Below are 23955 nucleotides of genomic sequence, written 5' to 3' on the forward strand. Positions count from 1 at the left end.
CCAAAAATGAAAATTAGCCCATGATTTTACTCATATACACCTACACTCTTCTTTCAGACGAATACAATCAGAGTTTCGTTAAAAAATGTCCTGGCTCTTCCAAGCTTTATAATGGCAGTGAATGGCTCCAGAGGGTTATTAAAGGCCTTCTGAAGCGAAGCGATGCGTTTGTGTAAGAAAAAAAATCCATATTTAAAACTTTATAAAGTAAAATAACTAGCTTCCGGCCAAACAAACATATGGATTCCACGACTTATGCAAGTAATGCGATGTACGCTACTGCTTATATTTACGCTACGCCATGACGCACTCCGCTACTTCCGACGTCACAAGTTGTGTAGTGAAACATACTGCGTATGGCCGTTTGGTCTGAAGCTAGAATTTAACTTTGTAATGTGATATGAATATTTTTCTTACACAAACTCATTGCTTCGCTTCAGAAGGCCCTTATTAACCCACCAGAGCCGTGTGAAGCACTTTTATGATGGATGGATGCACTTTTAAGGACTTCAAAACAGAAACAGCCATTCACTGCCATTATAAAGCTTATAAAGCATTATAAGGAGCCAGGACATTTTATAATATAACTCCGACTGTTCTCGTCTGAAAAAAGAATGTCATAGCCTACACCTTTACCTGAGGGTGAGTAAAACATGGGCTAATTTTCATTTTTTGGGTGAACTACCCCTTTAATATCTTGAATTGTTTTATAAAAGCAATACCACAATGCGCATTTGTGTTATTGTTATTGTTATATTGAATCAAATTGATATCTCTGATAAGTCCTCATCAAATGGTGCATTAGCCTGAACACAAAACTTGTGTTATAAGGAAATGGACTTGAAATGGCCCAACTTAAATGAAACAAACCAAAAAATAGTAATTCGTTTTTGCTATTTATTGGCCTTGACTTTCAATCCCGGGCTATCCCACTTTCTATTATTGCGCCCAGTGCCGACTGAAAGAGCGGGAGCGGCTTGAATGTGCTGCTATCAAATATCCTTTGACAGCCATGCATGCTTGTTCTTCAAGGCTCGTGCGTCACAGCTGCATTTGAACACGCCCCTTTCAAACGCTTGTTGAATAGGAATGACAAGGAAACATGACAAGCGCTAAAGATGAATCTCGTACACCGTTATTATAACTGCGCGCGTCCTCAACCTTTCGCATCGCCACGCCATTTGAACGCCGCTCTACCGCTGTAAATCTGAACGGAGCCACGGGGAAAGCCGCTTGGGACCCAGCCAAAAAATTACAACTCAAAGCAGAAACCCAACCCTGCTTCGATTACGCACCGAGAGAGGGAGCACGCTGATAGTGACAGCGGCACTTCAACAACTCCTGTATGATCGACCGTATAGCCTACTCTACTTGATCCGTTTTCTGCCGTGCACCCTCGAAGGATGTAGACCTCGGCCTGCTGTCTTTGACATACACGTTTTAACGTGACTTGTCGCCAGTGGCTCGACAACGCTGTGTTTCAACAGGCAATGCCTTCCTTACGCCTTTTGTGGCGCAAACTACAACAACCACGCGCGTGTGTCCGCGATTCGTTGTTTTACGTGTGTATACGTGTGTTGATAATTGAAAATGCCTAGGTTTTGAATTGAATACTTTTATAAGGACGGAAAATAGCGTATTCTGCTGGGAGGAGCAATAAGGAGCTCTATCTACTCTTCGGCTTCCACGGCAATATCACGGTGTTTTTTTGATGGAGCTGGAGAATATTGTTGCAAACACGGTACTCTTAAAGGCAAGAGAGGGTGAGTACGGAAAATTAAAATGTGATTTATTATAATTATTTTAATCGCATGTAGTTTGCTAGTTTTTACAGCCAGGAAAAGCCCCGAAACCGCTGCTCGTGCAGCTTTTGTGATGATGTAATCTCAAACAGATGCTGTGTGAATTTATCCAGTACGACATGCAACATTGTTTGAACACCTCCAGTGGTTCTTTCATCTGTAATCGACGTCATAACGCCAGCGTCATAATGCTATAACATCGTATCGTTTGACAGTTGGTAACGTTACGTGTTACGGGTTGAACGCCCGAAAACATCAGCTTCCCACATCCGTTAACGAGCTGAAAAGCGAGTCGTGATTTTTAAAAATGCAAGTTAAGTGTGGAGATACTACAAACTTCTCGTGTTGAATAGCCCGTTTTGGTGGTATTTTCTATAGGCTACAATTCAATTTAGGTAACGTTAGGCTATAACGTGAGCTGTGTCACTCTGTAAGGAAATGGTATGCTACAGCTGCCACCTTTTTAACGTTTGTCCACAAAAACACGCACTAAGTTACTGATGTTATCTCAGTAGGTCCGCCAAACCAGGTCAGCAGTCGATAAGGCAATGTGAAGTACGCTTGTCTTACCGCGAATACCACAATAACCACTACTTCCTTTGCTCTAATGGTTTCAGACGACCATTATTAGACTGAACCTTGAAGTGATTTAGATTCAAAGTGAGCCAAATGTAAACCTGGTCTACAATCCTAGGGTAGAAATTGTTTTAGTATATGTCGTGTTTTTGTCAGGCCTCGAATTGAATTACCATAGGACAGATGATAAAGGATATCATAAAATAAAGCAACGTTTTTGACATATTCCCCATTTTGACAATCAGTGTGAGAAATCATTTTAGCTAAACTGCTCTCTTGAACCTGTGTGCATCATGGAAAATGATAATGTCCTGATGGGTCTTGAGAAGCTGTTTTATATATGGAACCGGCTGTCCGTTTTAAAGGGAACATATTAAACAAGAATCCATTCCATTTACATTTCACACTTCTCTGTTTTGCTTAGAAATGGAATCTGAAGTGAATTGCTAACTCTTGAATCCCAATCTATAGCTACAATTCAATCAGTGATTCACATTTAGCTTCTTGCAGTTTGTTGTGATCTCCAGTTACATCTCAGTGCTTTCATTCATCTTGTGCTTCTTGCTATCCGTCGTGATACTTCAGAGCTCAGTTATGACATTGTTCAGTAAAAATTGCAAAATATGGAGCTGGTGAACCTTGTTAGCCATAGCGTCTTGCACCATTGGCTCCATTAATTACCCAAATTCTCTTGTGGACTGAAGGCACAAGCCCAAACATTCAGTTCCTGTGCTCATTGTAGCCCAGAGTTTACCATAAATGACCAGGTTTTGACAAGTGTAAGATTCACAGTGTACCCGAGCACTAGGCCAGTAATGTTAGCTGATCTACAGACAAATAATGTAGATCATTTTTTTAAAATGATGAAGCTTGGTTTATTTTGCTTTTCCACACTTCAGATAGTAGACAAAAGAGTTTCTCTCAATGGACAGCAGGGTTTGCACTTTGCAGAGTGTTTGTGTGGACGGTAATGTGGGTGAGTGTACATAGTTTAATAGTTAAAGGAACATTTCACAACACTTTGTACAAATATTGAAAAAAGCCTTTTTACAGACATGTTCCTCGTCATGCTACATGCTCTCATTCAAATTGAAACCCTTCTGAACATACAGTGGACATCAGGAAATCAGTCTTTTTAAAGTGGTCTTGTGTTTATTGATGTGTGCAGTCGTCTGTGTGTGTGAGAGGGCACTTGTTCAGTGAGGGTCTGCTTTGTTTGTTCTATGTCCATGTGTGTGACCCCCCCCCCCCCCCCCCCATTTGTTTATCACGCTGTGTTTGGAGCAGAAAATGAAGCGCAAGGCACGCAGACTCTCGTCCAAATGTTCGACTAGCAGCAGATAACAGGAAAAGCAGAGTTTACAGGCCACACAGTCTGTTTACATGGCTGAAGCCACGCTTCCGAAATCATTAGAGAGTCCGGCAAGAGCCAAGGCAGCCCCAAACTAAACAGAAATCCCATCTACGTCTGCTAATATGATATTCTGCTTGGAGATATTCAGGAACAGACATTGAAAAAGGTAGGGCCCTTGTGCGTAGTCTTCATTTGTACTGAATTTGAATGTTTAATTTCATCGAGTATTCTTAATTATTCATGACTATAACTTTCTCTTTGAACTGTCAGTCCACTTTGCCGTAGTCAGAGCTCAGAAAACATGTTTCAAGCGGCGTGACTTGACAAAATACAACAGAACCCATTATAATCAGTGTTGCTGTCCACACTGGATGCGACACGTTAAATTCCCAACAGTAAACTGATGCCTGGTTCTATTTCTGACATATTCCATATTCCAAACAAATAGATTTGCAATGGTTGCGTTGTCATGTCCAGTGTAGACCTACTGACAGCCTCTAGCTGTTGCGGCATTCATAAAGTGAATCAATCCAATGTTATAGTAAGTCCCAATGCACATATGCCTACATTATGTAGTTCTTTAAGCCTAGTAAATTTCCACAAACATGAGCTGAAAGAATTTATTCGATTTATGGGGGAAGTTCATTTGCAAATGGAGAAATATCAAGATGACATAGGGCAAACACACAGTATCAGTCAAGTTCATGAGCTCAGATATCGGGTGTGATTATTATACACAGGCAATACAGACAGATAGGTCATAAAAAATACCCTTATTGTCTTCAGTCCAGGGTCAGCTAGGATGTAAAGTCAACATGAAATCAAATCTGACCCCGTTTAGTTTTTTTATGCAACGTGAATGGTTCATTGGTGGATTTTATTCCAAACAAATATGTTTTTCTTCATAATCCTTAAATGTATTAACGTACTCTTCCTCAGCTGATGTCACTGATGACATTTATTATTTAGCCATTATTTTAGCAAACTTTCATTTGATTTGGCTTTATTCTATTATGGATCATCACCCACTTTTTACCATCCAACCCCTGCTTTTTCCTCGTGAACAGTTTTATTAATTATGGTTTGGAGGTGGAATAAACAGTAAAGCAAATAACAGTAAAAGATCTATGAGGAAAATAATTACTATCATTTGTAGTATCAAATCTCAGTATAAGTGTGAATCTTATCCTGCCTCACGATTCTATTTGATTACAATTCAGAGGGTAATGATTTGATTATAAAATGATGCTCGATGGATTTTATTTATATATCAACATTATTTTTATTTATATAGCGCTTTTTACAATACAGATTGTATCAAAGCAGCTTCACAGTGATAACATGAAAATAATACAACAAAGTTGTTTCTAGAAGAAAATGGCGTCATCGTCCACCTTAAGTAAGGCAGATCAATAATATTGTTGAATATTAAATGTCTCCAACTAAGCAAGCCATAGTAGGCATGTCATGGTATAAAATTTTCATGTTGTGATAATTGCTTAAGCTTTTATCAGGGTATACATTATTATCACGATAAAAAAGTGTTGTCACACTATAACAGGTTTAATAACTTTTTTTCTTATAACAAAAACAACTCGACATATAAATACTACAAAGCAATACAGAAAAATGTATAAAGTAAACAAATGTTTCAAACAGATTAAAGTGCAAATTAATGATAAAAGTTAATGTTAGTTAAATACAACTGATCATTGTTCAGGTCCATTTAAATAAAAAAATGTTTACACAACTTTTGTCTTTAATAATGTTGAAATTAAATGTTGAAATTATGAACTAAGATTAATAAATGCTTTAGAAGTATTTTTTCATTGTCAGTTTATGTTAACTAATTACCTACTAATGGAGCCTTATTGTAAAGTGTTACCAAACAATAATAAAGAATCATAACTTTTTCAATCAATATCTAGGACATAGTCCAGATTAAAATATAAAAAAAATTACATTTGAAAATAAATAGCTTAAGTGTTTCATGTTGCGATGAACTAGCCTGGCTCCGACCTCCTACGTACTTCCGCACAATTTTAATTTTCCTTCAGTACTACGTCTGGGCTTGCGGTTTATTCTTGGGTTTTCTCCGATACATTTTTTACCGGTCCAACCAGCGAACAGAGGAAGTGGTTGAGAACGATGACGTTGAGTTTGTGCGCTAGTTTGAGTTGACATACGTCACGAGACTCACAACCAAACGTTAGCGATTGGTTATGGCAGATCCAGAGTGGCTCTGGGCAGATCCAATAGTTTTAAACTTTAACAGAGTATCTGCCTTCAATGAAGTTAAAGGGGTCATGACATGAGAAACCAAATTTGCCTGGATCTTTTGGTATATAAGAGGTCTTTGTACCATTAAAACGTCCTGCAAGTTTCATAGCTTAAGACGTCCTCCCCATTATAAACGAATCATTTATTTAATCAAGCTCTAAATACAGCTCGTTCTGGATCCATGGTAAGAAGTGACATCACGGTACGAAGTGACGTACCAGCGTTTGCATAAGACCGCCTCCAGGGACAAGACAGCTACGCTTAAAGCGCAAGGCAACTACGCTCATTTCGTATCGTTGTCGCGCCCGCGCGCTGCGCGCCTCACAAGTGTTCAGTCGACGGACAGCGAGTGGGTCTGTGTACAGGGAAAGTACGATGCCGCAGATGTGCTGTTCCTGGCTGTGGACAAACAACATCTTTGAATACGCTGCGAAAGATCCAGACGGCAGGGAAAAATGGATGCACTTCATTTTTTGCGGACGTCTCAGTCACGGCAGTGTTAGTTTAAGCGTTTGTTCTATACATTTGAAGGATGACTGTTTTAAACTTGGCCAGAAAACTGTTGCTCAAAGATAAGTCCGTGCCGACTATTCTGGGCTCAGCATTGACGACGCAAACTGTAAGTAATGTATTTAAAACTTTAAACTACTTTTTAAATACGCTGAAAGATTCAGTCGTCAGGGAAAAATGGATGCACTTTATTTTTTGCGGACGTCCCAGTCACGGCAGTGTTCTGTACATTTAAGGATGACTGTTTTGAGGAAAAAATCCCAATATGATGCTTGGCTTTGCCAGAAAACTGTTGCTCAAAGATAAGTCCGTGCCGACTATTCTCTGGGCTCAATAACGACGACGCAAACTTACTTTTTACCATGGCTAATATAAACACATTTGTATAAGAGAATCTTGAAAATATGTCGCCTTTCTAGTAGGCCTACATGTGATAGAAAATTAAAAATGTTGCCTTTATCAATGCTGCATCTTCAAAGATGGCCTGTCTGTGCATGCATTTTTGTCCGTGGTACACCCTATCATTTCATTGGAATTAGTTAAATAATGTTAAACTGTTAGCAAATGAAGCTATAGGATAATTATGCAACAATAATCCGTTTTCAAGTGTCTCGGGTTAATTTTTTTTTATTAATTCAAAATAGTTTCACTTTCCATGTGGACACGGGCTGATCCAGTCTTCGTTGTTGTGGTGATGGTTCATTTTCCTCTGATTCCGGCTCAAACATAATAAGGTTTTATCATTGCAAGAGCCATCGCTTAGCATGCATCACCCACTATTAAACAGTTGCGCCGAATCCGCAAACCTTCTGGCTGGGGGCGTTAATAATTGATGCATAGGCACTGACGTTAGCCAATCATAACAGTGGGCGTTAACACTGAACTCTTAAAGGGGAAACACCCCCAAAACAGACTGTTTGAATCAGAGGATGAGAAACAGGGTGGGAAAAGGTCATAAATCACTACATTTTAAAAGTTTTTTGTAAAAAAAACTATAGTAATACTATAATTGCACCTAAGGGAACATAATAATAAAATAAAAAAAACCATGTCATGACCCCTTTAACACTTGTCAATAGAGAGTGGCCAATCTCTTTACAAATGAAATGTACGAGAGTCTGGTAGGACCAGGCTAGCGATGAACACCATTGTGAATACAAAAATCTGAATGGCTGTTTACAACATTCAAATACTGTTGAGAAACTGAAAGTAGTGTGACTGCTTTGTTTACGGGGTTACCAGTGTAATGCCTTTATGCTGTTCCATCAGCTCCATCTGATGTCAGTGAACGTGCATTTTCATTCAGCCACTCGTTCCGTCATGCTGCTCATGCGTGTTTGACTTGTTTACACAAGTGTGTGTGCGTGCTTCTTTGACGCAGCATACAGCAGAGTTGAAAAATTATTCTTAAAATGCAATCTAAAAATCTGAATAATTCACAATAAATAATTATTCACAGTATTTTGAAGTGCCCACAATAACAATATTGTGCATATTCATTATTGTAATACATCGTTGGCACATGTCTAGGGAGGAAAGAGAGTGAACGAGGGAGATTTGAAGAAAGACTACAGAAAGAGAGATGGCTGAGAGACATTACAAAAGAGAAATGGTCACTGGAAAAAGAAGGCTTATGAGCTTTAAGACCCAAGTTAATGTTAGAAAAGATTTCCAGCTCCATACACAGAAACATTGGTTTTTCTGTTTCACATATGCTGTTATTGGAATGTTAGCTTTAGTAACTGGTGATGGGAAGTTTGGATAATTTTACTGACTCTCTTGTTCGATCTCGTTCATCAAAATTAACAAATCTTTTTTAAAGTAATTTCGTTCATTTAAGTGGCTTTAGGTATTATACTTTTAACAGCCAAATTCCTCGAACACGTCCACCTACGCAATCTTGATCATATTCTGAATTAAGATTATAATGCAGTCAAAAATTATTTACAGGGAACATAAATAATTGCTTTACCTTCCGAGTCTTTCGTTCATTTGTCACGTGGCAGACGCAATTAATGAATCGTTCCTGAAAGACCCATCACTAATAGTAACTGGACAGTTTTGAGTGTCATTGTTTGTCTGGAGCTGGTGTGCTGCTGGCGACTAACAGCCAACTCTCATCTTGCTTGAATACCAATGTGTACTGTATGTTCATTTTTAATTTTTCCTTGGTTCGTTTGTCATCTTTTCTTTATTTTTTGTGAAGCCTTATTTTGCTTCACTTCAGCAATGATAAAGAGACATCCACTCTTGCATTGCGTGTTTGTGCATTTTGTGGGCTGAGCAATGAATCGAGGGGTGTGTTTGTTTGGTTTGATTTCACGATTTCGATTTTTTTATGTTTAACTAGTCAACTTAAAAACATAACTACAATATGATTCAAGTAAATTTCTCTTAATTAATCATCTTTTTCAAAAAAGTTATATTCAAAGTGCACCACACCTGAAGTGATCAATCTAAATGTAATGTAAATTGTTATTTGTTAAATATCTTGGCAGAAATTTTTACAAACGTATCTTAAACATATTGTATGTACTATAGTGTTTGAAAGCAGCCATCTATCAGCGGATCCCTAATATATCCACTCATAAACGCCTGCTTTCAAATGCCTCCGTGTGTATCTGTTTAAGCGCTCGGTGAAGACAACATGTTTTTGAACCGTTGATCATTGTAGCCAATCACAGACATATTTATGTTGAGCACGTGAGCACAACGACCAATCAGTGACATATATGTTGGGTGCGTAAACACAATAGCCAATCAGAGACATATGTTGAGCACGTGAACGGAATGGCCAACCAGAGGTGTTTAAAATGCTCTTTTCACAAGATGTAAAATAAATCTCTGATGTCCCCAGAGTGTGTGTGTGAAGTTTTAGCACAAAATAACCCACAGATATTTTATATAGCATGTTAAAGTTGTCACTTTTTGAGGGTTTGCAAAAACGCACCGTTTTGTGCCTGGCCCTTTAAATGCAAATGAGCTGCTGCAGAGGGCGGGGTTTCAAGAGCTGGTGTGTGTTAGCAGCTGCGATTACCTCATGCAGACACACTAAAATGACAGAAACTATTCTGCCTTTAATGTTAAAACGGAGTCAAACTAAGATGGAGAGACTCAAAAAGAAGTGACAACATGTAGACAATACAACAGGACGTCTCTGAATGGTTAGTTGATGAATTTAGGTTGCTGATGTAAAGTTAACTATCTTCAATTAGCATATTCTGTCATGGTAATCTATGAATCGCTCGTATAGGAACTGTTGTGAGATGCACACAGAGTGACTTTCTATTGCATGTGAAAAGACGGATGCTCCAGTTTGAGCTGACTCACAAATGTGCTGGACTACAAAAACTCTCCCTCTTCTAAACATGGACAGCGTGTTCCCGTACATTCTAGGGTTGGCGATGTCACTAACCCGGGAGGAATGTCGTGTAGTCCCTACCAGCCGTTTGTTGTAGTCCTTTTCTTTAAAAGCAAATATCTTCCTTTGCTTTTTAAATTTTTAGCGATGTAACTTTGCAGATGTTGTTTATGCTCAAACGTAAACATTTCAAACATAAAACAACATTTCACACTAACTAAAGTTAGAAAAGTGAAATCATACTCAACCACACCCCTTTAAGAATCCGTTCAGCATCACTCAAAATGCTTGAAGAAAATGCTGGTATCGGCATATTTAAAAAAATGTCAGTACCGACTTGCCCATCAATTGGGATGGGTCACAAATTGGGATGGGTCAGGAATCAGGATTCGTGTTGCCAAAAGTACCGACTTTGGTACGTCGGTACTTTTGGCAACACTAATCCTGATTCCTGACCCATCCCAATTTGTAGATTGTTCCATTATTAAGATGAAAGAATTACAGTAAATGTACCATGGAACAATAACTAAGAGCAGCCCTGTTAACCAGGACCTTAGGTAATCTTTTTCCCTTTGGCATTCTCTCATGGAAGTACCATTGTATTGGTTTCTTTTGAAAGAATGAGTGAGTGAGTGACTGTGTCTGAGAGATGGTGGGGGGTGAATTCCTAAGCAAGGCTGTAATCTGACCCTGGCCTCCTCAGACAGCATAGGCGATGTGGAGTGCACGTCGTAACCCATGACGACGGCGGACGAGGGGGCTCTCCTTCCCATTCAAGAACTCTGGATCTGGCAGACTGCTCCTCTTTGCTGGAAACTGCCGTGTGAAATCCTGAAGAATAAACATCCAGACCCATGTAAAGAGGTAGTCAGAGGCAAATGGGGAGACTGAAGTACAGAGAGCAAAAGAAGAGGGATAGAGAATGCAAGTCAGTGAACGAAAGGAGAAAGAACTAAGAGAGAAAAAGAAATATTGTGTCACACATAACAAGGGGGGAAATCTGCTGCTGCTGCTTTGGCCAGATGCTAAGAAGTTGCGCCACTGCGTTGAGAAATTACATTCTTGTGGTGTTAATACACAGCTTCCAGTGTTAAAATGCACTCTGTCTTCTTATGTAGTTACACTGTCATAGGTGATTGTTGCTAAAGGAAGCATCTACTAGGCATGGGCAATGATTTTTCTGCCAGTATACAGTTAAGCTACTGAATATTGCAGTAATTTTGTTATGATAAAACACACACACACACACACACACACACACACACACACACACACACACACACATTCTCAAAGAATGCATAAAAACGAGTACTTTGAATACTGTGTTAGTTGCTTTAGGATAAAATGTCTGTTAAATGTGTAAATGTGATTGTACATGTATGATTTAATCTTCATTAGCTGCACCAAGCTGAAGTTTTTGTGTGAATCCATTATTCTTTTGAATAATTCAAAGTAATTCACAGAAATGAGTCATAGAAATGTCAGTGTGCCATTATTTGTAGTTAATGAAAGTAGGCCCTATTGATATATTGGTGCATATAGCATGACTGAAATTATTAAACATAATTCTTGGCTATGTTACTAAACTAAATATACCATGATTATTTTAGACTAAATTAGTTTTTTTGATAATAATAGATACTGTATTTTCTGTATACTTAATCAAACAAATCTTTAATTTCTCTAAATCGTTTTATGTTGGTTCATAACAATGTTATATGATTATAACAATGGCAATGGGATATATTTTATTAACCGTCTTCTAAAGGCTAACATTTTTTAATTTATTTATTATTGCTATTTTGAATAGGCCAGGCATACATAATTCTCACATAACATTTTGCTGAACTATTGTTTATCCACACCCAGTCTAGCAATGACTGCCGCATTAGATGGATGTGTTGTGGTACATGCAGCACAAATATGCAGCAGAAGTGCTGAAGCTTGCGTCAGGCCGGGACTGATAGGCGTGAAAATTGAATTTGACTTGCTGTAAATGGCCAGTTGGTTTGCGAGCGGACGTCTGTTGCCTTAGCTGATGTCATTTCTGTCTGATCTAATTCCACACGGTCAATATCCATGCTAACTTGTTGACTGACTTGTGGCGTTGGTTACATTTAGAAGTGGTCGAGGAAAAGTCACGTGTGCTACTGAAATGGCTGGGTTATGTTTGAAGTCAGACTTGAATGTTTTTTATTCAAATGTGGATGTGTCAAGAGAAGAGAGCAGGGTGTTTGGGAAATGTATGCAGATGTTAAAATCTAGAAAAAGTATGACCTCCTCCACTGTCAAGGACGTGTCCCTTTCCTAGTTATTAGATATGGGCCAAATTGTCCCGCCACAATATTTGATATTCTTGATGCTGCTCTTGTGCACTCTACGCACCACTCTGTATATTGCTAGAATGACTAACAGTTTTAAAAGTAATTTTTTAGGATGGTCTACCTCAGTGGTCTAACAGCGTTCGTCAATGAGCGTTTACATGCACCTTCTTAACCCGATTATGCTTAATATAATAATGCATGTGGTTATATAAAAACATCAACCCTCAAGGTCATAAATGGCTTAAGCATAAACCAATAGACATTTTCAATAGCCTCTTACCCCGATTTTGCCCGGCTTGTAAACGCATTAGCGGGTCACGGGAAATATATGGCAAGCTCCGACCCAAGAATTTCTTGACCCAAGATATTATAAAAATGTGTTGGAAACACTGTGTACTTGCGTCGATGGATTAATTGTTTGCTTGTGAACCGGGACAACGGGTTAATTCAATAAGATGATTTTTAGGAGTTTTTCATCATATCAGTGTGTGTATGTAAACATGTTCAGTGTTAAAATGTTTGAAGGCAGGCTTTATTGTTCAGAGAAGGCAAACATGAATTCCAATGTGACGCTTCAGTTTTAACGGTGAAAGAATGTGAAGATCAGCTACTGTAGACATTTAGTTAAACATTTAATATTTGACAACTGCTTTATGATAGAAATGTTAAATGACCAACAACAGTAATATCCAGTCAGGCAAACTACTCGACTTTTTTGTGTAATTTTGCCATTTTGAATTTAAGTGACTTCATAATGTTCATAGTGTTATTCATAATTGAATGTTCTGTGACAAGGCAAGAAACATTAACAGCTGTTTTCAACATATTAAGAATGAACAATATATATATATATATATATATATATATATATATATATATATATATATATTCTTCCCTAAAACCCCTTTAATTATTTAATTCCTATAAATGTCATTATTATACCCCTCCCCCAAACCAGTATTTAAGACAGTTCTGGTGCGTAATATAGTGCTTTGTGGTCTTTTTTTGGATATTGATTGACATGTTATTGTATAGAAATAAGCCATGTCAATGTGAGGAAATAACTTGAAGAGGTGCTAGAACAGAGTTCCAACATAAGGAAATGTCAAGACAGTGGCTTTGAGCTGTCTTGGTACTCATAGAATACATTGCTGAATGATTCGATAATTGTTGGCATGAACTGGGTTTTGACAGCCCTAGAAGTACTGGGCCAAGGTGCAATCGGGGGAAATAGGGGGGAAATACTCCATCTGATCTCAATTTAAGGTCTATATTAATGAATGTACACTCATAAAAATAATGTCTATTTATTGGCATCTATGGTTTTAACGTCCATGGAACCTTTCCAATTGGACAAAAGGTTATTTATAGTGGAAAAAAGATTTGTTACATTTAAAATTGTTCTTCACACTAAGAAAAAAGGTTCTGTTATAAACACAAATAATGGTGAGATTTAGACATTGATTTGCTCAATCATTTCCTCATTTATTTTTGAATCCTAAGAAATTAATATAGGCCTAGTTAATAGTTGAGGTTTACTTGCCTGTCGTTGTAGAGAAAAGCTAAATAATGTTTCCTGTAAAGGTTAGTGTTACAGTGGAGAGAATTTGGACTTGGGACTTGAGACTAATTAGATGGTGGCTTGTAAAGGTGTAAAATAGAGTTCCATTGCATTTTCACATCAAAATACGGAATGTTTGATAAAACTAAAGCATGTCGCAGCAGGTTTCGGGGGCTTGTGTTCCACCATGAAGAGCAGCTCAGCGGTTGCATCATCAGTGAGGGCATTGACATGAAGCTAAGAATGCTCGAGTCAGAACAGCTGAACTTTTAACCACATTCTGTCCTGCTGAAGTGTAGGGGAGTTTTTTCATTTTCATCTGCCACATTTTCCTCCTAAAGGTTTTTTACGGGCTTTATTGCCTGTCCTTAAATGCAGTCTCTTGCTCTCATTTTTGTGTGTGACGTAATGCAGTAAAGTTTTAAAAGCTCTTCTGAGTGGAGAGACTCTAATGGAAGGGAAGGTCCATCATCATGAAGTCTTACCTCGCCTTCAGCCCACTCACTCTCCATTAGAGCCTGCTTGTGTTTATGTGAGAGTGAGACCAGAGCAAACTGTGAAATATTTAGTCTTAATTTGGACTATCTGTAAAAAAAAAAAAAAAAAAAAAAACATGCATCACCCTATGTGTTCATCAGCAGCTTAAACACTTTTAGAGCTTTTTTGCTTTTTACTTTTGGAGGTAAAAGTGAGAACAATATGATTTACCCCATTAACCCCGGCCTGTACCATGGCGTCAACCTTGAAGGCCATTTCAGGTGACAGGTGACTGGTAGAATATCTCATTACATGTCTGAAATTCTGCTTTGCATATTACAAACCATGAGTACATGCCATGATTTGCATATTGCATTGTCCGAACGAATACAATGTGTCCTATTGATGCAAAATTTGAATAACCTCTAATATTACAGTATAGAGGAAAGTAGGATAAGATGTGGTATCCTTAATCTTGCACACTGTGTATTTCCTTCTTTAGGATGGGTTCATCACACTGAGCAGTACGTGACTGAAAGATGTATGAGAAAAATTTATTAGCATTAAGGCTATTTTTTCTCTCCTGTCAAAGTATTTTTTTTGTACCTGGCAGGTAAAATAATTTGTATTAATTGACTGTATAAATCCATTGCTAAAAAATATGTTATAAATTAATCAAGCATTTTTGGTAGCGCTGGGGGTAAAGAGTGCCAGATGCCTTGGGGTAAGCTGTGCCAGTGGCTCTAATAGTAATTGTGAGCTTTGCCTTAAATGTATGACATAATTTACCAAAATGTTGAACATTTTTTACTACCGGTACTCTAAAATATGTCAGACAATATGCCTTGGCTGGTTTATGCAGATAATAAGCCCACTGTATCATATGATACGCACATTTCTAAGAACTCTAAATTATCAACATGACCAACTTCGCTGAAAAACATGTTGTACACAATCGTCTACATGCCTTTTGTCGTCGTCAGATTGATATATAGTATAATTGTAAAAATGGTTAAATAATCTTGCATTTCAAGAAATTTTCAGACATTGGAATATTTGTAATGGTTCAATGAATGATCTTTAACATCCATGTAATCATTGCACGAAAGGTACTTTATAGTGGAAAACGTTTATTTTTATTTTTATGATTAGATTATTAAAATATTCTTCAAACTAATAAAATAATGCTCCTTTTAGGAAAAGATCACTGAAAGGTTCTTTGGGAATCCGAAAATGGTTCTTCTATGGCATCACTGTGAAAACCCAAAGTATGACGAGTCGACCCAACCCCCCCCTAATGTGGAGGACTTTTTCGGAGGAGAAATTGTATTTCTATGGCCATATACTGTAGATGTTTTCTTGTAATTTCAACTGCTAACAGTTCTCATACTAGGAGTATTATTATTACCTCTATCTAATTTCTGCTCGCATAGAGGACAACTTAAAGGTAGGGTAGGTAGGATTTATATAAAAACTTTTTACCAAATTTGATTAAACGTTCTATATATATCAATGCATAATTAAAATGTAAGTACTCTGATAAAAAGAGTATAAAAATCGAGTGACTCTAGACCGTTTAATCTTCATTAAACACAGCTCATTATTTCCATTCGGGACGAATCACAGGATTGGCTTGCGCGACTGTCACTCTCCGTCGCCATGACTACCGCCGCTATTACTGGCTCTGCCCACGTGCACGCAGTCGCGCACCCGTTTTTAGGTGGGAGTGAATGGAATTAATGAGCTGTGTTTATTGAAGATTAAATACACTAGTCACTCGTTTTTTTATACTCTCTATTTCAGAGTACTTGCATTTTAATTATGCATTGGTATATAAAGACAGTTTAAACAAATTTGAATAAAAGTTTTTTTTAGACAATTCTGACCTACCCTACCTTTAATTAAAAGTGGCTTATGCCACTTTCCCCTATAAAATTCTTCAAACAGCAACATCCCTCATAAATGGACATTATTGGTGTTCATTACAGAGAAATACAAATTCTAAAGCTCTCTGTTGATAAATGTCACCTGATGTTATCCTAATATGTTGTGAAAAGGATCGCAAAATGTTGCATCGAGCAGAAGGACTACACTTTTTTGGTAGTTGAAAGCACAAGCAAATCCTCCTAAATATTTAATAGGCGATCATATTAGGCTTGGTTAGAGCTGAATAACAGCTGTTCAAATTCAGAACACCTTCTTTTCTTTTCTTTTTTCTTTTGTTTGGTTTCATTTAGGAAAAAGATCAATAGCTTGAAACTAATTGGATTTTTGCTCCGATCATAATGAATGCAGCACTAAACTAGACTACGTTTTTGCTCAGTTCTTATTGGACAGTGATGATGTGCCAAGAAACCCCTGAACTCGTAAGAAGAGTCCATGGGTGGAATAAGAGGAGCTTGAGGGGGAAGAGAGGGAGCGGCAGTGGTGTAGAGGAAATCAAGAACAGCTGGCGAGGAAGCTAGGGGCTCTACGAGGAATAGCGAAACCACTTTGACCCCTTGTCAAAAACAACTACTGCGAACGTATTTCCGTTTCGCCGCTTTGAAGTTCTATAACCAAACCATTGTCAGATTTCTTGATGGCATTCCATGCAACCATTTAAGGCAACATCCCTGATTACAACAGGCCTTTTATGTTTCTCTGAATGACCTGTGTGTAAAAGAAAGAATAAGAGATAATCAAATGCCATTTGCCTCTCCCTGATCTTTCGTGTTGAGGCGGGGATCGAGAGGTACTGTAACTGGCCTCTCCACTTTTTTTTTCTCCATTGCTATCTATTCTTTTCCTGTGGACTTTGAGATTGCTCGATGACCGCATTGTGCGGCACACTTTGAGTGCAAATGCTATGTGATGCTTGTGTGTTATGTAATTGTAGCACAAAGCATCCATGATGGCAGTCAGACCGGCATGCTTTCTCACATTCCACACTGTCGCTATATATAGTGCCAAGGAGAGATACGACACCTGGCTTAAGTCTCAGGAAGAGTTTAATGATTCCTTTGTGGTACAGGTCCTACACGGATTAAACATAGACAGATTTACATGCTCACACACCCACACACACATGCTAATTTGAAATTCACATCTTTCATACACACAGATATAGTACAAATTAGGTTGTTAGGGACCTCTATACCTGCATTTTTAAACACAGAAACACATTCTGTGTAAATGGCCCCTTGTGACCATTTGGTTATCTTGCAAATGTGTTTTAATTAGGAATGAGCTAAACGACTTATTGGTGGGTTGCCTGAATAACTAGTTGATTAAACTGCCCCTATTATGCGTTTTCGGATATTCATTTCATGTAGCATGTAGTATAGCTGTTTGGGATTGTAAAAGGTCAAATTGCATGATAAATAAATGTTGTTATTGTACCCCAAAACCAAAAAAACAAACAAATTCTGAACTGCCTGAAACGAGTCTTCAGTAATTCTAGTCTTTCCTACGTTGGTTTGTAACAAATTTCTCTCTCACTGGCTGTCTGTGAACACTATCCACTTTGAAACGTAGTTGTAGCTGAGGCCTGGAAGAGTTTGACGTTTTATTTTTTTTGCGTGCACGTCCAAAAGATGAGGACTCTGGCTCGAATTGATGCGGTAAATCAACCTATCACTGTGTATAGAAAAGCTGAGAAATCCTACAGAGCTGAAAACGCTCTGTGAGAAAACGGGTGATGCTGCAATGGATATTGAGATCATTTAAGTGTTTTTGTCCTTTGGTTGGATGCATACCTATTGTTGGAGACCTCCAAAACAGAAATTTAAATAAAATAATTTAAATTCAAGAATTCCTGAACAATGATGCTGGTTTTAAGTTCATCTGACCAAGCAGATGTGTTTCTTAGTGGTGTACATTAGGGCTTTACGATTAATCGCAATTAAATTTTGAAATCGCAAAGGCTGTGAATTTTTTATTTATTTTTTTATGCGCTGCTTGTCATTGATGTACGGCTCTGTAAACGCTGCTCCATCTGAAAGCACTGAGTTTCAGTCACTTATAACGTGCATTTGACACAGCAACACACGTCCGTCAAACATCTTTCCAAACATGAGAAACATTCATAAACCTCTTGCCCAACAAAAGACAACATTTAATAACATGCTTTTACTCCAAACTCACTTGATAACGACAGTTGAGCATCCTTCTGTGAGAAGATGTGGCTTCTTACACAGAATAAGGCAGTCGTGTGTGTGTGTTTATTAGTCATGTTTAATCAATCAAAGCGTTTCAATCTTCTGTTTATTCTGCTACAGATAGTGCTGGAATGACGTGTGTTATTGTACTTCGGCGGGGCATATTTTGCGTGTCTGCGTGAGGGCGCCCTCAGATCGATCAGCCGCACAAGCTGTGCATTAAATAATCGCAGCCTTTGCCAAATCGCTCAGCCCTAGTGTACATAGTTCTTGGTGCGTTCAGCTACGCGAGTACTACAAAATAGTTGAATGCAGGGTCAACTTTTTGACTAGTCGACCCACTAGGGCTGCGTTCAATACATTGATACAACAATGTATTGTCACATACTACTTGTCGATATGAGTATTCTCTTTCATGAGATTACTGCATCTTCTTGGCGGGGTTACGTTTCTTCAAGCCGTTAACTCTAGGGACAAGGCTTCTAAACCGTGACTTTTTAGGGGAGTGCTGTTCAAATGACGATTGTTTTCAGCCACCACATTTGTCAACGAATGTTTCATCAATCACACGTGAACCCGGTCATAAGATGATTTCTGCGCTCGGATCTGCTATTGTTATTGTACATTTAAATGCTATATATATTTAAGATATTTAGCATATGTAACGTTTATCAGTATACTGGTAAAAAAGTTTGGAAGAATTACGATTTTTAATGAATAAAAATATAGTAAAAACAGTAATATTGTGAAATATTATTACAAAAAATATTATTACATTGTAATATGCTGATTTGGAATAATTCAGATTTTTTTATGTTTGTAGGCTATATGAATATTAGTATTTATTATATTTATTTATGATGGGGGGAAGTACTGTCTGAACCACTGGTCTCATTGGGCCAGCAGAATGTTACGTTTGACTTTTGTACAATAGGACTGAACCTGATTCACAATCACTGCTGAGTTGCTCTAAGGTCACACACTAGGCCGACTGTGTTCCCACTCGATGTATTTGCAACAGACCCCATCTGACGTGTGTGTGTGTGTGTGTGTGTGTGTGTGTACCAACAGATTTTCCCCCCGAGCTCAAAAGCTATTTTTAATTCTGGTAATTATCAAATGTCACATTAAGTATGCATGGCTTCAGGAGGACCAATTGAATGTATATCAGCTGTTTGCCACAAGCTGTTCTTTGGTGTTTGAAAAAATTCAGATTATTGTTTTAAAAAAAAAAAACACTAATGTAGTGTCAGTTAGTTGTGTAATAAATTAATGCCCTGTCAAGTGAATTATTCTGACACCAGTTTTTACTTATAAATTGGATCTAGAATCTAGTTAGCTCATGCTAGATAAATCTGCCTTTTAAACATATGTGTTATGAGAATGCAAGAAAGATCATTTGTGAAGTCATGCACTATGTAAACCAAGACTTTGCATTATGTTTGCATTCAGGTAGCAGCAGCTCGGTTTTTCAGATGGAACTTTCTAAGGCCAGAATGGTGCTAGATGGTTAGGGGTGGTTGGCAGGGCATTGCTATGCAGTTGCTAAGATAGTCTGGGTGTTTTTTTTTTTAATGGCATTGCTAAGGCGTTAACATAATGGCTTACATGTGTGCTGCTTTTACTCATAGGATAGTGAAACTGTCTATCAGATTCAGATGCACATATTAGATTCTGGGATGGATATTTTTCACCGGCTCTTTAATGAATTCATTTGACATACTATTCATTTGACTTACTGCTTTTGACATGCTAAACAGAAGGGAAGTTGGCATATTCAGAAGCAGCGATGGTCTCTATAATATTCTGGTCCCTAGGTATGCCTTGGGTTTTAATGCAAAAACCTGATCCCTTAGAAAAGTTTTAGCCTTCCTATCTTCAACAATTTGTTCTAAAACTTGTAATAGTGATGCTTAACTTAGTTGTAGTAGTTAAAGTCTTGAGCATTTGCTGAGATAGTGGCAGACAACCAAAGAATAGTGACCTCACAACCCTTAAAGCTATTTACCAAGTTATTTATGTTGAATATTTTTGAACTTTCAATAAAAAACATTTTTGGTGACGCACAGTCTGTAAAATAGATAACTGCCTTTCTGTTGTTCTGTAATCTGTAATGTGCCAAAAAGAGCGTGGACCTATGTCAAGATTCTTTGTGAAAACGTTTCAAATTTTTAATTGTTCCTTACATATGACTTCAGAAGTTGTGGAAGCAAAGACATTGTATAGACTGCAGTGCTTTGATAATACTTTTATGGTGCTTTTTGTCATGTTTGGAGCCTGACTGTCATCATCCCACATTCTTCCAAAAATTACCTTTTGTGAAGAAATTCATTCAGATTTGAGTGAGTAAATGATGACAACATTTCTATTTTGGGGTGAACTGTCCCTTTAAATGGCGCAGACTTTGTTGAATCTTTTACAAAGCAAGCACTGTTAAGTTGAGCAAAAGTGAGCATGGCCTGATTGCTAAATTTCTCTTGGTCATGACTCCTTGAGTTCTTTGAAAAGCTGTTTGAAGCCAGTGCCTTTAAAGCGATAATAAAAAGACAAATGACCGCATCGCACTGGAACATTTCAACAAAAGGCCTCTTCCTCCAATAGTCCTGGCCTTCACCTTTGGAAAAGGCGGCACTTTTTTACATCCTGTGGCACAAAGGCTTCTGTTGTAGTTTGAGGGGCCACACCTTGGAGAAGTCCTTAAACACATAAGCACATGGACTTGAAGATCAACTATGTATAGAGCAGGTTTGTTTTCACTTAACACAGGTAGTCGTGTCACTTTTATTTTCTGTACCCAGACTGTGTTGGCTACCGTTAGTAGCCCGCGCCGTGGCAAAGCAGAGTTAAATAAACACCAGCTGTGCTGAGGTTTTGTTTGAACGAGTTTCTAACACGTTGGCCGTCTTTTGGAAACCAGTTGTGTGTTCTCACTTATGTTGACATGGACTGACGCAAAACCTGATAAAGCCATGACTTTAACATAATTTCATGCTGTTTATTATAATTTTTTTTAAATTTGGTGCCCTAATATCACTCTATATATGCTGGTAACAACCAGGTTCACATTTAGTTTTTTTTATTGACAGACAATATTTGCCCCGAAATTGATTTTTAAGGGCATTTTTTCCTAGACATGTAAAAACACACAGCTTGAGTCAATTTAGACTACTGTTCGAAAGGTACGATTTTGTTATTGTTTTCAAAATAAATATCTTATGCACACCAAGGTTGCATTTATTGGATCAAAAATAACAAATACAGTAAAAATGTGAAATATTCTAAGAATTTAAAGTAGCAATTTTCTATTTTAATATATTTTAAATAGTAATTTATTCCTGTGACGAAGGAATGTGATAGAAATGTCAAAAGAACATAATTTATTTTTCTGTAACAATCTTTACTGTCACTTTTGATCCACTTAATGTGTCTTTGCTGAATAAAAGTGTTTTTTTTTTTTTTTTTTTCATACTGACCCTAAACTCTTGACAGGTATATATATATGTCAAATACTTTATTTTAAAATGTACAAATGTACAATAAATTTAAAGTGATAGTTCATCTAAAATGTTAAATTCTGTCATAATTTACTCGCCCTCAAGTTGTTCCAAAATTGTATGAATTTATTTCTTCTGCTGAACACAAAAGATGATATTTTGAAGAATATGGGTTTTTTTTTGGAACAACTTGAGGAACAACAATTTTGGAACAACTTGAGGGCGAGTAAATTATGACACAATTTTCATATTTGGGTGAATTCTCGCTTTAAATAAATTCTCAGCTTTAAGCAACTATGACTTTTAACTATCAAATCAATGAAGTTCTGCAAAAAAATGATGATGATGTTGTCGTCGTCCAGTTCAGTTCAGTTCTCAACAGCGTCAGTACATCAACACACTAAATGCCCTTGCTGGTTAATTAATTACTTTGGATATGCAAATGTTTGAGAAAAAAAGACTAAACCAGTATTTGTATATAGGGGAAGTCAAGTTTTTGATAGTGGTTCGCAGATCCCTCCAAATGGCTCCAGCATGAGCACTGGCAGTTAGGTAGATACACCTGGAATACATTATTAGGAAACATCGGTAACGGATGGAAAACAGAAGTTCAGTGAGAGGGCATTTTCATCCCCACATTTTAAATATCTTGAGCATTTTTGCCCCAAGGCCTGATTCATTTCTTACACGGGTCACAGTCCACCCCTTCTTACCCAAAAAGGGTCTACAAACTAGATTTTTTTTTATTTATTTTTTCTAAAATACCAATTGAGAGAACATATAGTGATGCTATGTTTTACCTCAATGTTTGACCTATAATGTCTATTTGAGTTGTTAGACAGTATTGTAAAAGTGCTACACAGACGGTTAAACACACATGGCGTTGTAAAAAAACGATCTCTTTTTAATGGGTATGCTATAATTATAAGTATAAACAGCATTCTCTCTTGTCTTCCAGGAATATCCTCTTTACTTGATATAAGGCAGGTTTGGCCTTTTTTTCTTTTTTCTTTTTTGTGTGTGTGTGTGTCTTGTTCAAGTCTGTGAATGCTTTGCAAACCATTCTGCTAACTCTGCGAATTCAGTGACTGTAGTTTCATTCTTAAAACATGAAAGTGAATGAACACAAAATGGCAAAACATGGCATCAGAACAGAGTGTTCTCGTAATTTTGACACATTTATGGTTTTGTCTTTAACATTTGCACATTTTTATTGTCATACTATTTGATGTTTTTTTTTCATGCCTTAATTTAGTTATGCTATTTTTACAATATACTTTTTATGTATAGATTTTATTTACCCTCATCCCAGACCAATGGAGTCCATTTCCACGGAACAATTTAAAACAAATAGATGTATTATAATATTTATAATTTTAATGAGCAAATCATTTTTGTTATCGAAAAACCCATGGGCCAAAAGTGCTTACAATTGAAGAAACTGTTACTGTATACCAATACCAGTCCAAAACAGAAGTCTTACACATTAATTCACATCCAATCACCATGTAAACATGAATTAGTCTTAGTTGCTTTTAGTCTGTTGTGCTACATTATCAGATTTGATCTGCATTTGGGTGCTTTCATTGGATTTTTTTTAAAGAAGGTGGGTTGCCATTGAGGTAAATAAAAGAATGCCATTCAAACAAGCGCTACAAATTAAAACCCATAGGCTTTTGCATGATTACATGCCACTGAGGTTTGCATTTTGCACTATTTGACTCTGTGGTGTGGCGTAAATGCAAATCGCTTTCCAGAAAGAGAAGTCTGTTTTCTCTTCATTCACCTCGGCGTTTGCATGCAGCTTATTGGTCATCAACGTCATCTTTCAATTAATTGATCATGTGGTAGTCTTTCTGTCATTGTGTGCATGCAAACCAAACGGGCACCATTTTGGTTATGCGTGCTTTTGATGTTGATCTCTGACATGGGGTTTATTATTGTGTTATAGTGTGTGTTTGAATGTTGCCAGTGTTTCCTGTTTGACATCTGCTGTCAGCCATCAGAGCACAAGAGATGCTAGATAAGACTGTGATGTTTGATACACTGTCAACAAGCAACCGATACTGTAATCTTT

General features: G+C 37.5%; 1 protein-coding gene across 3 annotated transcripts in view; it reads left to right on the forward strand.

The window, feature by feature from the left end:
- Window positions 1–1022: 1022 nt before the first annotated feature.
- Window positions 1023–23955, forward strand: part of grk5l (G protein-coupled receptor kinase 5 like) — a 59063-nt gene continuing 36130 nt past the window's right edge. For all 3 annotated transcript variants that reach the window (XM_079637420.1, XM_079637421.1, XM_079637422.1), the window contains exon 1: window positions 1023–1763. In XM_079637420.1, coding sequence (XP_079493546.1) covers window positions 1712–1763 — 52 coding nt within the window. In that variant the 5' untranslated portion in view covers window positions 1023–1711. The remainder of the gene's footprint in view (window positions 1764–23955) is intronic.

The sequence above is a fragment of the Phoxinus phoxinus genome (assembly GCF_949152265.1).
Source record: "Phoxinus phoxinus genome assembly, chromosome: 15".
In the NCBI taxonomy this organism is placed as follows: domain Eukaryota; kingdom Metazoa; phylum Chordata; class Actinopteri; order Cypriniformes; family Leuciscidae; genus Phoxinus; species Phoxinus phoxinus.